At 33.0% G+C, this 17,621-nt stretch overlaps 1 protein-coding gene across 5 annotated transcripts in view; it reads right to left on the minus strand.

Moving 5' to 3' along the window:
• LOC123566305 (roundabout homolog 2-like) overlaps positions 1–17,621 on the minus strand; it is a 306,048-nt gene that overhangs the window by 22,722 nt on the left and 265,705 nt on the right. For all 5 annotated transcript variants that reach the window (XM_053550016.1, XM_053550017.1, XM_053550015.1 and 2 more), the window contains exons 4-5: positions 8,543–8,682; positions 1,138–1,348 (exon numbers count right to left, since the gene is read on the minus strand). In XM_053550016.1, coding sequence (XP_053405991.1) covers positions 1,138–1,348; positions 8,543–8,682 — 351 coding nt within the window. The remainder of the gene's footprint in view (positions 1–1,137; positions 1,349–8,542; positions 8,683–17,621) is intronic.

The raw sequence follows: 17,621 nt of genomic DNA on the forward strand, positions 1-17,621 counted from the left end.
TGTGGAACTAAATACTGGCTATTATTCACTGCAGTCATTTTTATTCGTTTAAAGACACAACGGCGTTTATAATATATCAATCAAGTAACAATATTCCTAACAAATCCGTTCAGGCTTTTTTTCAACTTGTATGCTCCTTTATAAACTGAAACTGACAAGTAATATTACGCTATCTTTTAAAACCAAGGATAATGTGGAAAATATCTCAAATCGTAATTTTTAAATGGTACAATAAACACTTGCAAAAAGAAAATAAATAAGATTGACTGTTTGACTTTGTAATATTCAATTCCTTATCGGTCAAATGTCTGCGGTTTTAGGGTTAAAATTGATTAAACATGTTCGCGTGTCCTTTGCAAATAAAACGTATCTAATATCTTGGTTAGACAGTTTTAGATCAAAATTTACTCTTGATAAAGCAATTTACCGCCTTTTTTCAGGTCCTAATAAAATCATACCTAACTGACATGAAAATTGTTTTCAATTTTAATGTTTAAGATGTATACATGTAATTTAAAACTTTAATACCTTATATTAGTTAAGAAAACACCTTCATAATTTTTACGCTCTAATAAATTTAACGGTTATATTACGAATTTGCTTTCTGGGATTATACAGATATTTAGATATCAACACGTTTACGATCTTGGACAGCATTTAAATATCTTGTCGCACGCCGTATCATTTTACATCCGCTATTTTCCTAAAATATGAATACTGTGTGTTTGTACATAACATTATATTTTGCTTAACTGTCAACTTTCTGATTTTAAATACCTTATACTCTTGTTAAAGTATGCTCCAAAAATATGTGCCCGAACAACCTCTCTCATTATGCTAAATGTATGAATTGCAAGGCATATTATTTTGTCTGAATATTCATCCATCCATATTTTTACGTTTAAGTCGGCTCTTTCAGAGTTTGCAAGCACTTCAATGCACATCGAATATATTTGTACAAAAGCTGGTTGATTATACATAACTTGTCACCATCTACAGTTTTGTGTGTTATTTAACAAAATTATTTTGGTTTTCTAACAATTATCCTTAGACAATAACGTTGCGACTTTAGGTAAGACTATATATATATACATCAGTCTCTCAAGGGACATATTTAATTATCCTGGAATAACTTACCTATTACATTTAAATGCATCCGTCTCTTCATCTTGTCGCCCGTGCTGATCTGACATTCATAGGTGTCTGCGTGTTTGGGCTGAACATTTTTAATGAGTAAGTTCCAATAAAAAGAGTTTTCAGGATGGTGTATCTTATAGTCTGTATTTGGTGAAAAAATCATCTCCCCTATTGCAAGGGGTTGTAGTGATGAATCCCTCCGCCATGATACCTGCAAATTTCCAACATTTTATAAGTAAAATGAAACAAAGTAATAGTGCATACGCTATACGTACATATACTCTATACCATATGCACACATATCTATTTCCTTTTAAGCTAGCTTTGATTAAAGACACAATGAAATCACTTTAAAACAGCCATTTTCATTTCGTAGATCAGTGATAATATGAAGCATGCATAAGACTCTGTACTTAATTGAGGTTCTCGATCACCAAAGATTGAGAGGATCAGTTTTGAAAGCACACATTTGATGCGCATCATTTTCATTTTCGACATTCTTGTTTTCATATTGTTACATTCATATACACTGCCTAATTAAATAATGGTATCAATAATATAAACCTTGAATTTTATTAAAGAGTTTGTGGTTAAAGGATGTGCAAAATCGCGAACAATTAAAATGGTCCTTTTCAGTATTTTTGTACAAATATCAAAACATGTACCGCCTTTGACATTTATTTGATATTTAATTTATTCTCAGTATAAATATTTTGCATAAAAAATGGATATCAATTAGTTTCACGACCGACTGTTCTGAAAATCAAAGTTTAGAAAGTTTATTTTTTAAGCGGGGGATATATTGGCTATAAACAATCATTCCAAAATCTTAAATGACACTTCAGTATATCAAAAAAGTAAAACTCTTTAAATCCTCTTCATACTTACTTCCATAAAAAACAAATTGAACAAATTATAGCATTACAAAAAGCATTTGATATGGTTTCTTGCCAGTTGGCTGTTACAGTTTATATATTACAGGTGCACCAGCGTTTGCCACGGCAATTAACGTTTAGTATGACCTTGAAGTTTAAGCTAGCGGACTATGGCTATGCGATACGTAATCTACCGATGGTGAATGTTTAGATCAATTATTCGAATATACATATGAGCCGTGCCATGGGAAAACCAAAATAGTGGCTTTGCGACCAGCATGGATCCAGGTCAGGATCCATGCTGTTCGCTTTTAAAGCCTATTGGAATTGGAGAAACTGTTAGCGAACAGCATGGATCCTGACCAGACTGCGCGGATGCGCAGGCTGGTCTGGATCCATGCTGGTCGCAAAGCCACTATGTTGGTTTTCCCATGGCACGGCTCATATATGCATAAAGGAAGACAGGGCGGGCACGGAGTGTGATCTTTAAGCAAAAATCCTACATTGGACCTTGCACACGGCACATTATCTTGTTATGATTGTTATTTATGCCACGTTCTTTTGAAATCTGATCGTGTAGAACCAATCCTTCGAAAGGACATATCTTTCTGGAAAGACGTACGCCCATGCAAACATATATAGATATTCAGGCGGACGGACGGACGGCAGGAAAGACACACAGATAGACAAATGGTAAATAATTTTCCCCAATCCTCATATTAATGGCGGTTTTTTTTCCATCATATTTTACATGGTATACAATATCTGAATCAATTTTGAATAATACACCATGTGAAAGAAAAAAACGTTTAATTCTATACATGAGAGAACTGACGTAAGGTATGTGTCCTTTTCAGTCTTCGCATATGAGAATTAATTAATATCTTCAAACTGACCTTGATCTTGAATATTGACTGGCGTTGAAGCTATTGCAACAACACAAGGGTAATTAAAGGGTAATAAAAATCATCGGACAGGACATCAAAGCAAGAAGTTGGACCTAGGGTCTAAATTATAAATATCATGTACATCAAGACGTAATCAAGAAATATTTGCGTGGTTTGTCAGTAAAATAAGTCTGATTTTTTAGAACGTCACAAATAGAATTGAAAATCAACACAATACAACATAAATGCAGTAAATATGTAATATGTCAAAGGACAGTTTCTTCTGATAAACTTCTAAAGAAATAAAAGAATAGAAATAGAAGTATAAAAGGATAAATAACAGTGGTGGGGTTTCTTACAGGGTAGCAATACACACCAGATCAAATCATTCCTCCATAAACTAAACATTATAGAAAAAGGGGCAGAAACTAAATAAATGTATCATTGCAAAACAAAATAAAAACCATATTTAATGCACATCAAGTGTTCGCGTGTCAAATAACCATAACAAAGTATTATCTGCAATTTGAATGTAAGATGTGTTAGTAAAAGAGTACGTGTAATACAATATATAAATTTGAAACAATATCATAACAATGTGATTAACTTACGACGTATGGACGGCCGTCCGACTGTTAGATAACGAAATTTTAGACTGAATAAACCATCTATGTGAAACAATGACAAAAAGTAATAAATTTTAAACACACATTTTCTTCGAATGACATGTACCCTGATCTACAGACCTATAGCGTTGGACATTATACAGGGAAGTTATTCATTTTTATAATGTTTTGAGAGATGCTACGCAGTGTGTGTGCGAGTGTGTGTTCGGGTTTAACGTCATTTTCAACAATATTTTCAGTTATATAAACGACGGTGTCTATTTGTAGCAATGAGCACATTGCCCAATTTTATAGTGCTGCCTCACTGGAATATCACGCCTCCCATTATTACTGCTTCAAGGCCCCCTTTCCCACCGCTTGACTGCATTTTTTCTTTAAATTGTATTTTTTTTTTAAGTTTTTATTTTTTTGATTGTTTCTGTATTTATATATGTGAGATTAGCTTCACATGTATACTTCAAAATTTGTCATGTAGATATGTTGGGTTTTATTTTTTTCTTTACTTCATATTGAAGAAATATGTTTTCGATGAATACCCGCCGTATCATTATGATCCTTATCTATATATACATTAATACAAACATATTCTATATTTGCGCTTTTTGTCACGTAGACACGTGGAATGATACCCCACCCAGTCACATTATACTGACACCGGGCTGACCAGTCCTAGCACTATTCCCTTTATGTTGAGCGCCAAGCGAGGAAGCTGCTAGTACCATTTTTTACGTCTTTGGTATGACGCGGCCGGGGATCGAACCCACGACCTCACGCACTCGAAGCGGACGCTCTACCACTAGGCTACCGAGGCGGTTGCTATGCAGTATAGATTATATTTACATGAATATTAAGACTGCAAACTATTCAGCATACACTGCTGTTTAGTTGAAGACGAAAGTATGATTTTTAAATATTAATCAACAATCATTTTGAATGTAAAATTGTAATGATAATATATAATACATGATGACCAAACGTAAGTTAGAAGGACAGGTCGCCAGTCAGGATAAGTTAGCATAGATTTTTGAGCAGAGGGTGTCAGTATAGGTTTACAAGCAGAAGGTAATAGTGGTAAGTAAGGATATAGGAGCAGAGGGCGTCAGTAAGAATTCAAGAGCAGAGGGCGGCGGTAAGGATATTTCAGTATACATGGGAGGACTACCAATTTATTTTTAATGAGCTGCAATGATTTCTGACACAGAGTTAAGACTGTAAATTGATTATATGGATATATTTGGAATATTTAGAGAAAGAATTATCACTTATGTGTACTATGGTTATATAGCATATAACTAGAGACATAGTAGAGGCCAGAAAACTGAGTAGCAAAAAAGTTTGTTTTGCGCCTTTTTCAACAATTTTTCAGTCATATACTTGTAGCAGTGAAAACAAACAGTTTAAAATAAGCCTAATTATGATAGAACACTGTATTTGTAACTGCACATGTTCTAAAATTACACACACAACGATCAAACATTTATGATTGTATCTGTTCCGTGTTGCGACTTTGCCGGTGGATTATAGCGAAATCTTTTGTTTTTATTCTAAAAGACAAGCCCCCTTTAGTTGAGACATTATTTTTGTAAAAAGCTTTTACCGCCTTTAGTTCTAATGTTAATTTTTAAAAGATCTGTTTTACACACCGGGAACATTCTGCTAATAGCACCTAGTGTAACGAGGAGGAATTGACGCTTGGTAGTACAGAAATCCCAACTGGTCAAAATATTCACAGCTCTATCTGCTGTATCAGTTTTGGTGCCAATTTTCTAAAAGATATTTAAAACTATTTTGTACGGTAATTTTCACAAATATAAGCTAATGCTGCATCACACTTGAGCACATAAATTGCATACAATCACCAAGTATTTGTGTTACTCTTAGAAACTTCATTTAATGCCGGATTAAACTGTGTTGTCAATTTTCCATTTTAGTTCAATCACATGCTGGCACTATATCACTTTTTTATGTATTTTATGTGTGCTGCAAGAAATTCTGTAAAATTAAAATTAAAGCTTGCACAGATAAGATCAAACTGCATTTTAAAAGCTGAGCAGGAAAAGTGAATGTTTAATTCAGGTTTTCTTGCTGAATGACAGAGGCTGCGCTCTTCTTTGAATGTGGTTTGCTTGCCGAACTTTTTGCCTTTATTTTTTGTTATTTGTTAAATAAATGGATACATGTTAATCTTAAATCAATAAAGTCTGTATTTTATGTATATTATGACTTTCGTCTGTACTGCAACAGAATGATTAAAATGGAATAGGTAACGCTTAAACTCCATTTTGTCTGAGCTGTACCAACAGTTATGTGACAGTTATTTAGGGTTTACCTTTCAGTAATAACTAAGCGTCTGTTTTGGAAAACTTTTGCATTAATATATAAGTAATATATAACAAATACTCCCATCAAATAAAGATACTAAAACTCTGAATATGATTTTCCAAACTACAAAATTTAATATTCTATTTTTATCACCGTTATGTTTAAATAATCGCAATTTTCTCAGACCTAGTTGCATTACAATGAGTTATTCGACAATTGCAAGCAAGTTCTTATCTAATTTTGCAGAAAGAATGAACAGCGTAATTGAATAAAAAACATGTTCTCAATTACTAAAAAAAAACTAATATATGTCCGAGAAATAGTCATGCCATATAACTTAGAGACAATACATATCGCATAGTTTTGAATAATTATATAACGCACAATTCTGCAGGAACACGTCTGGTAGTTTAAATGTATAAAGTTTAGCTCGTTCAATCAAAAAGAAAATATATAACATCACATTATCAATGCCAGAAAATGGAACAGCTTCGTTTGTCAGTCTGCAACCACCATTATAAGACATTCAGAATAAAATTTATGATATCTAACATATGTTTGTATGATATGTTGAGCAGTTTATCTATACATTCGGACGAGTATGTGCACATGATCTGAGCAATAATTCTACAGGTCCTGATAATTGTTTGACTACAAGTTTGCTGGAGTAGCTAGGTAGCATTAAGTCATTGATTACAAAAATATTTTAAGCTATAGGTAGCATATATTTATCATTTAAAACATTATGCGGCCAAAAATAGAACTATAAAAAAGTTTTAAAAAGAAGAAATAAACCACAATGTATTTTAATAAAAGTCTGTTTTTAAGTTTTTTTATAAGAAATCTCTGTACAGCCATTCAATGTATTCATATAGGAAAAATGAGACAAGAACAAATAACTGTTTTTAAATTAGTATAATTTTATATATATACAAATTCGTCTTAATTTAAAAACAATTATTTGTTCTTCTCTCTTTTTTCAACAGAGACGTTACTTACAATATGAAGGTAAATTTACTATTTGTTCTGGTTAACTGAATGCTATCTTTTACTGGCCTTGTACCTTTTTTTTTTATATAGTTACTTTTTCACTCCTTATTCCTAGCATCAAGCTATTTAAAAGAGAAGTCATTAAGTGGTCCAGATATTTATTAACAGTGCTTAACCTGATCTTGGTCTAGTAATTAATTTGTTCGATACTTCAACATCTAATCATTTACACATAGTTTTGTTCAATGAGCACTTACAAAATGTAAGATTTTCTCCGGAAGTGATTTTAAATATAGCTATTTTTACAGAAGTATTATTTGATAAATATACATTGTCTACGGAATGATTACAATATAAAGACTTTATGTTACGTTTTTCAAAGATTTGCATGGACAATACTATTTTAACCGAAATTTATTAGAAAATCAATATAACCTCCCTTTGCCTATGTTGGTTGGAAATTAATTAATTTCGAAGCTATACGCCATTTTAAAAACTTACACTTTTTCTTGTTTCAGATTTAGAACTAAAAATTATACGTTTATTGAAACGTTCAGATTGTTAAACACTTTCATATTAAAGAACGTTTATTACATACATTTCTGAAACGCGTGTAACACTATTTGAGCCGTGCCATGAGAAAACCAACATAGTGGGTTTGCGACCAGCAAGGATCCAGACCAGCCTGCGCATCCGCGCAGTCTGGTAAGGATCCATGCTGTTCGCTAACAGTTTCTGGCTTTAAAAGCGAACAGCATGGAGCCTGACCAGACTGCGGGATGCGCAGGCTGGTCTGGATCCATGCTGGTCGCAAACCCACTATGTTGGTTTTCTCATGGCACGGCTCATTTAATGTTTATTTTTTATTCCTTGAATAGATTTCTAGCATAACACATGCAATAAAATGTTACTTAAATGTGATTGGCCGCTGATGTATTGTCCCATTACTACTAAATTCCATTAGCCTAGGTATGTTAATGTCATCAAATACAATTGACATAAATTTCATAATATCAGGCTTTTTAAAATTTTCATGATAATATTTTTTACCGGTAGTACACGTTACGTCCCGAAGCATTATACGTAATATACAAATATCAGGCTTATCAAATATAAGTGAATAACTGGACAAACGCATTCAAATATGGACCAAATGTCGGATACATACACAGTGATTAAGTAAAAAGACAATTGAGCCGTGCCATGAGAAAACCAATATAGTGGGTTTGCGACCAGCATGGATCCAGACCAGCCTGCGCATCCGCGCAGTCTGGTCAGGCTCCATGCTGTTCGCTTTTAAAGCCTATTGGAATTGGAGAAACTGTTAGCGAACAGCATGGAGCCTGACCAGACTGCGCGGATGCGCAGGCTGGTCTGGATCCATGCTGGTCGCAAACCCACTATGTTGGTTTTCTCATGGCACGGCTCAATTAGTGATTAGTTTCTTGTAATTATGTAAGTGAAAAGAACATTCAAATAGATGTAAAATTGAAAAACAAATATGTAAACACACCAATCCATTGCTTTCTACTGAGCCATTTGATCACCTATGTCTGTCTGCATAATTTGGGGTTCGAACAATATTGCGTACCAGTATATAAGAAGGTTGACAAAAGTATTGATCTTATCGAGTTAAAAAAAAATGCTAAAGTTATATCATTTGGTTGACTGGATCACTATCACAGTCGATAACACAAATACTGACCGTTTTCGTTCCTAAATCCATCACTCCGCAAGTTAATGTTGCTGTATCGCCCTGATGAAACGTGAAGTTGGATCCTCCAGGTAAAAACTTTGGTCTTGGACTCGGGTAATAATCGTAACGGTGTTCACGGGAACCCAACACTGAAATATAAAATAAAGAGTATAAGATGACAGATTTTTCAGTCAGTATTGTCTTTATGTTATCTTTCATTTACCAGCAGCCACAATATCTCAATGTAATATTAAGTTGATCGATCTTGTTACATGTATATTTAATGAAACTCTAATACTTGATGAGACTCTAATTAGATATATTACTGTACGAACTATGACCATTTTGGTAAAAAATGTAAATAGTCTGAGAAGTTGATGGTGCTAAACAGGTTACGCTAGATCACATTTAGTGTAATATTTGATCATTACTTGAATTTATCTACTTTTCTTAAAGCAGATTTTATGCTTATTTATGACAGGACAAATTTTAAGTTCAATATAAACATAGTATGCATTGTTGTTGTAAATGCTGTAAAGCAACTGGATCTCTCTAGTCATTTACAAAAGATACAACTGTCCCGACAAAAGTCGTACTCAAGCGAAACTTGGGGATTTTCAAACTCCGAATGTATAGAACGCGTACACATAATATTTCTAAAATGGACTTTTAATGCTAAAATGTCGACTTTTAAGGAGAATCTGGGCGTGTGCCTTTAATCTATTGGACGTAAAATAAGGATTATTAAGTACTATGTAAAACAACCTTAACCCTAAGCCTGCTGGCGGCAAGTCGTCGCCTGATTCTTATAGTGCTCTATCTCCATTTTTTGAAAAAAATGAGATTTTTACATCATTTTGTTTGTCTCGCCGAGCTCTATCGTTCTGGAGCAAGAAAACGTAACTTTTGACGTCATAGAGAAAGATCCTGCGTAATACTTTGCTCTATGTCCTCTGTTTGAATGTAACAGTAACGATTAAAGTACTCCATCTCCAGGACTTAAAGCACTGTAATGTTTAAAATTATTCTGACCAATCATACACATAAATTAACATCATGTGATCATCATTAGACTTTGTAAAGGAGTGCTCTATCTCCATTTAACTTAATCCAGAATTGCTCTAACTCCATTTTAACCAATATAATGCACAGTTACATGCATGTGATCACAACAAAGTATGGCGGATAGGCATAGTTGTAGCATATTTGAAATATACTTAGAATGCCTATCTACACGACATGCATAGGTGAGATTGCTTATACAGGTTATTTTATCATTTTATTACTTTTACGAACATATAGCATTGTCAATTAAGCTATAGGCAAGAAAATACATGCAAGATTTGCAACAGACCTGTATTGATGTGTATTTCGGATAGAAACTATTTTCGTCATTCTGAAGCTGTATCTTAAGAAATACCACTGAATATAACAATGGTATTTGCAAACATGTTTCCGAGAAGCAAATTTGTGATAATAAGTTATTGTCTATTAAGAGCAATAGAAATAAAACCAAAAACAGAACATATTTTACTTTACAAAGTTACAGTAAGGCTCCAACTAATTTTCTTGTTGATCACTTTTTTTTAGCTATGCAAATTTTGCTGAATGCAGTATTCGTATGACAACAAGAACTGGCAGTACAATATCCCTACTTCCAGATGCAAAAATCCTATCGTTAAACTTGCAACCCTTGACAGAAGAGAAAATTGAAAATTAAATACTTGAAAAACAAGGACAAATATCAAACAAGGAATACAATGCTGAAATTCAAGTCACTAAATAAAAGTACGTACATGAAGAAACTGTGATGATTATAAATAACGATTGTGTTTGTGAGAGAAAAAAAAAAAAATATATATATATATATATATATATATATATATATATATATATATATGTATTTCTTAGAATTTTAAGTAGTCAATACTTATTACAAATGGTTGGTGTGAATCAAAATCATTCGAAAACTAATTAAGTATCACATGATGTAACTTACCGAATATGAAACATGTGTGTTGTGACTGCAACTGTTAAGTTGCAAAATAAATGCTATGAATTCTTGTTATGATACTCAGTATTAAGTTGAAATGTATGCCACCAGATTTGAGAACGACATGCAGAAACTAAATGGAATATATACAGTAAGATTAGTATGAAAGGTATGATCGGGACATATTATTTACGATGTAATATTTTTGAGCCTTAAATTAATTGTCAGAATTATGTGAAAAGTTAACAAGAGGGCTAAATGGGCCTTAGTCCTTCAACTAAGAAAGTCTAAACTATCTGACTTTGCTTCTAGCTACGTTTGGTGAAAATCCTTTAGCCTGTTCATTATTTTTTATTATCATTTTGCTGTCACGCATCAAAGCACATAACCTTCGAAAGAAATCATCTAAAGTTATTTCTTTTTCAACACTAGTGGCCCCTAAAAGGGCCAAAGTGTCCCTATTTGAATAGATTTGATATAAGACATAACATGGTAAAGGACCTTATAATGATGCTCCGGACAAGGTTTTATGAAGACCCATTCAGGAGTTAGAGAGGAATTTAGTAAGAAGGTATCTCTATTTTGCAACTCTAGCAGCCCCTAAAAGAGGCCACACTAACTGAATAGATTAGTTAAAGAACCTAATAAAAGTTTGATGAAGATCCATCAAGCGGTTGAGGAGTAGTCATTTAAAGGCATTTGTAGCTTTAGGTCTAGTGCCCTTAATCCAACAAATTTGAGAAAGGACCTTATACTGGTCTCTAGACCAAGTTTGGTGAATATCCATCAAATGGTTCATGAGTAGTCGTTTAAAGGTATTTCTATTTTGAACTCTTACAGCCCCTGAAAGGGACCAAGCGCCCCTAACAGAACAATTTTGGTGACGATTCTTATAATGATGCTATAAATCAGGTTTGAAGAAGATCCATTGAGTGGTTCATGAGATAAAATCATTTAAGGGAATTTCTAATTTTAGCTCTGATAATCCCTCAAAGGGGCCAATCGTCCGATCTGAACCAGTTTGGGAGAGGATGTTATAATGATACTACAGACTATGTTTGATAAAGATCCATTAAGCGGTTCATGAGAAGTTCCTTAAATGTTTTTCCTACTTTGTTTGCTCTATCTGGCAGTAGCTGCCCTCAAAGGGGCCAAGATTAACCATTTGTTCAACCTTTATAGAGATCTATCCCAAAATTCTACTGACCAAGTTTTGGTATAAATGTAACAAGTAGTTTCAGAAGAGAAAATGTTTAAGTACAATGTTGACGCAGGAAGACAGACGATGGACGCCGTACAATCCACCTAAAAAGAGACATGAATATAACATTGATTGTGTTGTGTAAAAGAGAACTGGTATGACTGACAAGTACAGTTAAATGCAAAAATTGAACATAATATAAAAACTGTTGTTTTGTGAAATAATACAGTTATTAATGAAAAAATTTAGTTGCAAAGACAATGTAATTAGGTATTGTTATAATGCTTAGTATTATGTATTATGTATAACTTAATGCCAACTAATAACTAAACACGGGAAATCTTACTCAGTGTAATGAAAAGCTAGTTGTATTTGGCAAATAGAATAGTTACGACTAAAAAGATTTTAGATCTTTGTTCATTGCTGACAATAATTATTGCGGTTACTGAGTAATTAAACTTCAAAATCTTTTTGTTGCTGTTTAACACAATACTACGATATGGTTTACGAATACCCATCTGCAAATAAGTAGGACCAATGTGCCTAGTTTAATAGCCAATTATGTTTATAGCGTAGCAGTTCAGTTAACCCTGAACAATACGGACAGCATGGTAAAACCATTGGCAAATCAGTTCAAATCTTCTGACTTTGAACACCTGCCACTCACCACTGTTTGAAACCGCAATTTTTTCATGTGAGGAAACCATCCAGTTGACACAAAGAAAGTCATATACCCAGATATCCGTGCGTGCCAAAAATAATGCAACTGGAGTCCTCCTCCTCAAAGAAAATCTTGAAAGTTGCAATATGGCCTATGATAGTGTGTCAGTTTGATGATACTAAAGCCAAAGCCATTCCTACTTTAATTTCAAAATGAGAACTGTGACTGTCTTTACTGTTTAAGAGCTCTCGCACTATTTTCAATATACAATTTAAATAAAATATTATCTTGCTCTATGTCCAATTTTGTAAATTCACAGTGCTCTATCTCCCGATAGAGCAATAAACCTTTAACATTTTTTTCTATTTTTGTCAGATTTGCTCTATCTCCAAAGTGAAAAATGTATAATTGCAGAAAAGTAAAAACGAAATGTATTTAAAAGCATTTACAGTCTGACAGAACTAAGCGCAAGGAACAAGTAGATATATTTATCATCATTTTCGCCCAGAAATAAAGAAAGTAGACGAGAGTTAAACTTTGGAAGCGATTTTCGCCACGTTTAAAAAATGGTAGATAGAGCATCGTTCCACTCACGCGACGAAGTGACTTTGCCTTTTGCGACCAGTGCAGACCAAGATCAGCCTGCACATCCGTGCAGTCTGATCATGGTCTGCACTGTTCGCTATTCAGTCAGTAAATTTTCAGCGAACACCCCTTTTAACAGTTAATGGTTCTGTCCAAATTGAAACATGGACAAGTTCATTATAGAAATTTAGCAGGGTAAGGGTTAAAGAAGAGAAAATTGTATATTAGCAACTATTCTGTCACGTCAGTTAGACTTAACGAACTGTATAATTTCTCCCTACAAGTGAGAAATCTGTTGAACGAAATTGGATTTAGTGACGTATGGATTTTCCCTATAGTTCAGTTAACACAGATCAGTTTATACCGTCTTAAGGCAAAGACTAAAAGACACACTTATAAATGAATGAACATACGAATTTCCACCCGTCTTTGTACATATACAAATAGCTTGAACAGGTACCCGAAAGTTATTTAAAAACATTGAACAATATAAACTATAGAAGTGCTAATCCTAAAATACGATTGAGCACTCACGACAGCTAGACATTTTGTAAACCCCATTCTGACACAGACAGGGAAGAACATGCTTTTTTTGTGATTTGAATGATTTTGAGGACAAGTTCCACTTCATTCTAGAACGTAGATTTTTTTTCTGAATTAGGAAAAAATATATAAGTCAATATATCTATGAAAATCTAAGTGTTTTTAAATTGATGGAATTGTTAAATTTAACAAATAAGAATACTTTGACTAAACTTGCACCATACATCACTAAGACATTTAAGTTTAGACAATCTAATATTAGACTATTTTGCGTAGCTCTTAGTCTAAATATGTACATCTGTGTTCTGCTAATTATTTGAATACATTCTCGCATCTTAACTGTCTTATATTGACATGTTTCTTTTGATTAAATCGCATCTTTACATGGATATATTAACATGTTATTTATTACTACTGATTTATACTGAACATTAATATTTAATAACACATTGAATATATCATGTTATTAACCATACCATATACTGTTTTTAAATCTTTTGTTTGTATCGCTTAAGACGAATAAAATTTATGTTACGTTATGTCATCTTTTATGATAGCCTTTTTATAGTTCTATTTTAATTGTTTAAAAATGACTGTTTGTATAAATGTATATGCAAAGAATGACACTTTAATAAAAAAAATAGTACTACGTAATCACGGTACATGAAATAACATCGACATATATCTGTAAGATGTGTTGTATAGTTTATATACTGCGATCATTTCAATTGATATAGATTTAGCAATTTCTTGCAGCCAGGGTAATAACGTACATCAGATATACTGAAGTGTTTGTACTTGTATATCAAGAGCCTATTCCGACTAGTCAATCATATATAATCTTGAAATAAATTCTTGCAAGTATGTGTTTGACGCAACTTGGGAATAAGAGAATTATTCTTTGAAATGTGCATTCAAAAAATCGAAATCTCAATTTGTAAGATGAATATATTGAATCGTGTGTTAACTTAAAAAGAGACACCCGGAGCTATATAGATCCAACAGCCGTTATTGTAAAAACATGATTTTACAGATCGAGTTATCAAATTAGGTTTGTAAAGAACGTTTCAATTAATTCCATTACGGTTTATCAAATCAAATTTGCGAAGAAAGCTTTAAATTACACCATTATATCATATTACAAAACACCTGCTACTTGTGATTTTGCAGTGTTATATAATCATGCATATGTAACTATAATTATTCGGCAACAATATGTAGTCTTGGTTTGTTGATTTGTATCTTTCTTATTTTGCTAGATACAACGCCGGTTGATATATAGAATGATTAATATGTTTGTTGCATGCACATGTAATACTTCATGAACGGACAAGCCTGGATTCCGACGACTTTTTTGGGTTAACTATATACCTTGAGTACTTTTGAACAACGTTGATTGTAGTTGCCAATTATGAAGTCGACTAAACGACATAATAGAAGGGTAGATAAGTAGTTCCATCTTCGCTTAAAAGCTTTTTGAGATTAAGTGGCGTTCTATTTGACATACTCTTGAGTGGAAATATCTTTGAAATGGAATAATACTACAAACGTACGTTGTATAGCTGTATATTAATATTCGATACGGAAAACTGATTAGAGTACACTTTAAAAGCAAAATTGAAAACAATAATTATCGTATTGCTTGATCAGCACACATTACACGTGTAGTAGAAATCTTCGGATGAAGGAGAAGGTTTTAAGTAAACAAACTGACCGGCTTCAAGAAAGTCTGTAAACAATAACCTTATTTAGATTAAATGGTCATATGACTGAAATTCATCGTAATAATTATGTATTGCATTATCCAACAATGTATAAGTTTTACTGAAGTTTTATTTTCAAACTCTATATATTACTGATATTCAAAACGTTACAGCAATTATCAAACAAATTCAGTAAATTTATCTTCACATCCACCCTCACGACTAGGATGTTTTGTGAATGAGGGGTCTATCTTTTGAAATATATTTAACTTCCATATATACACAAGTTCAATACAGTAGGACTGTGCCATGAATTGTTGGTTCACTAACTTAATTTGAATATAGTGTGATTTACTTTTTTAAAATATGGAAAAAAAACAACAAGCAATGACAGGTCTGAATTTGCAATGACGTGAACGACATAGTGCTTGTTTGGTGACCCTGCAATGAGGGCCTTGTATTGTTGTAACATAAACTACTAAACTACAAATACATGCATTTGGACATACATGTAACAAACTGGTAATCCCTTATATGTAGTATATGTAGGAGTGGAATCAACGAGTTAATACATTACAAAATTCAAGAAAACAGGAAAAATAAAAATAATGGCACCCTTACAAAAAAGCATCAAAGATTCTATATTCCAGTAACACCTTGTTATACTTAACTTTATGGCTTTGATATAATTAACCTCTCGCTAATGTTCTGTATTCGTGACAGTCTCATGTTAAGAAGATAAGCAATGGTGTTACATGTGATGTTTCAACAAGTTTCAATTTTTCAATCAAATTGGATTGTATGCTAATGCTTAGAAAGCACGAGATTGACGTCTTGTTTTGTTTGCCTTGACTTGAACTGAATTACTAGGGAAGCTGAAATATTTAATAAAACTTTCCGTATTATGTTAATAGTGAGGAAAAACGACATATGATCATACTTGGCTTTGCATTCAAGCAATTTCTTTTAATGATTTATTATGATATATAAGACTTGCGAGTAAAGAGGATAACATAAAGGTTTGCAATGCCAGTTCTGATAATATACAGTAAATATATATACAGAAGGAATCAAATAATAAATTGGGAAAAGAGAACTGGTTATACAATAAAATAATCACCGTCTTTATTTGGCACGAATAGGCACCGGTAAATTATTGGCGGCCGGAACAAACATCTATTTCCTCCTAATTGTTGGGAAAATGCAAGCAATTGATTTCTGTTTGAGCTATAATTTTATTACTAGTATTTCTTCAGAGAACATCGTTATAGGGAGCTTCTAATAAAGCACTTAAGTACTCATGTCGGACAGCGTTGTATTTAAACAACACAAAACTGATATTTATTCGGAGACACAAGTTATATCTAGTTATATCTAGCTGCATTGATCAAGTCTTAATTTGTCGGATTTGCTTATCGTTTTCATTTAAAAGTTGACAACGTGCCAGAAAGTCCATGACCAGTTAAAGATACATTTCATATGACATTCGCTATAAACCACTTTGTGAATCAAGGTATTACACATGACTTTTTGTTTCTTGTTGATACTAGGAAACAAACTATGGTTTCTGATTACTCTAGGTCAAATATGTTTTGAGATATGCATGATACAAAGGGTGTAATCTAAGTGCACTAACTTCAAAAATAAGAGGATGCACAAAAAATGCTTGCAAATACTAATGTCAACGTTGGTTCCCTGTCCAACTACAAATTTTCCTGTTATAAGGTAAGACATAAATTAGCATACAACCGGTCTGTCTCTGCAGCATGAGCAAGATAAATACTACCCCGGACAAGGGGAAAACGTAACTGAAGTTCTTTCTCGTTTTGCATCATACATTAATATATCCGAGTTCTTTAAAAAGACCGCATGCATGCTTTTACTAGCATTTCTGCGACAATGTGCTATTCACAATGTTTGTAAGACTACTATATTTTATGACAGTTTTCTGTAACACTTATTGTTCTTTCTCTTGTTCATCTTTAATGAGCAGACACTTTTTCAGGCAAAGGCGAGAAATAAGATTCTGTTAGGTTACACTTTATTAAAGTTTTCATTTCCACAGAAAAAATGAAGTGACTGTCTATGATTTAAACGTATCGGATTTTGTAATTACAGGAGAGCTGACACAAATAATTAACCTACACCGTAATATACACCAGAAAATGCTTTATTGAAATCTGCAGCTTCGTAGTTCTAAAGCGATAAGTCATTATATATCTAATACATTACATGACGGCAAAGGGTTGGGTAGAGGTATTTGTTAATGTTCAAAATATAGTGTAGCCCCTGAAAAGCTGCATCGTTCTGAAATATGAAGTATTCATTTTACAAAGGTTATGGCTTCAAGGGAGAGTGTGGGGATATACCAAGAAGCCAATTTATTTGAAAAGAAAATTACA

The sequence above is a fragment of the Mercenaria mercenaria genome, chromosome 8 (genome assembly GCF_021730395.1).
Source record: "Mercenaria mercenaria strain notata chromosome 8, MADL_Memer_1, whole genome shotgun sequence".
In the NCBI taxonomy this organism is placed as follows: domain Eukaryota; kingdom Metazoa; phylum Mollusca; class Bivalvia; order Venerida; family Veneridae; genus Mercenaria; species Mercenaria mercenaria.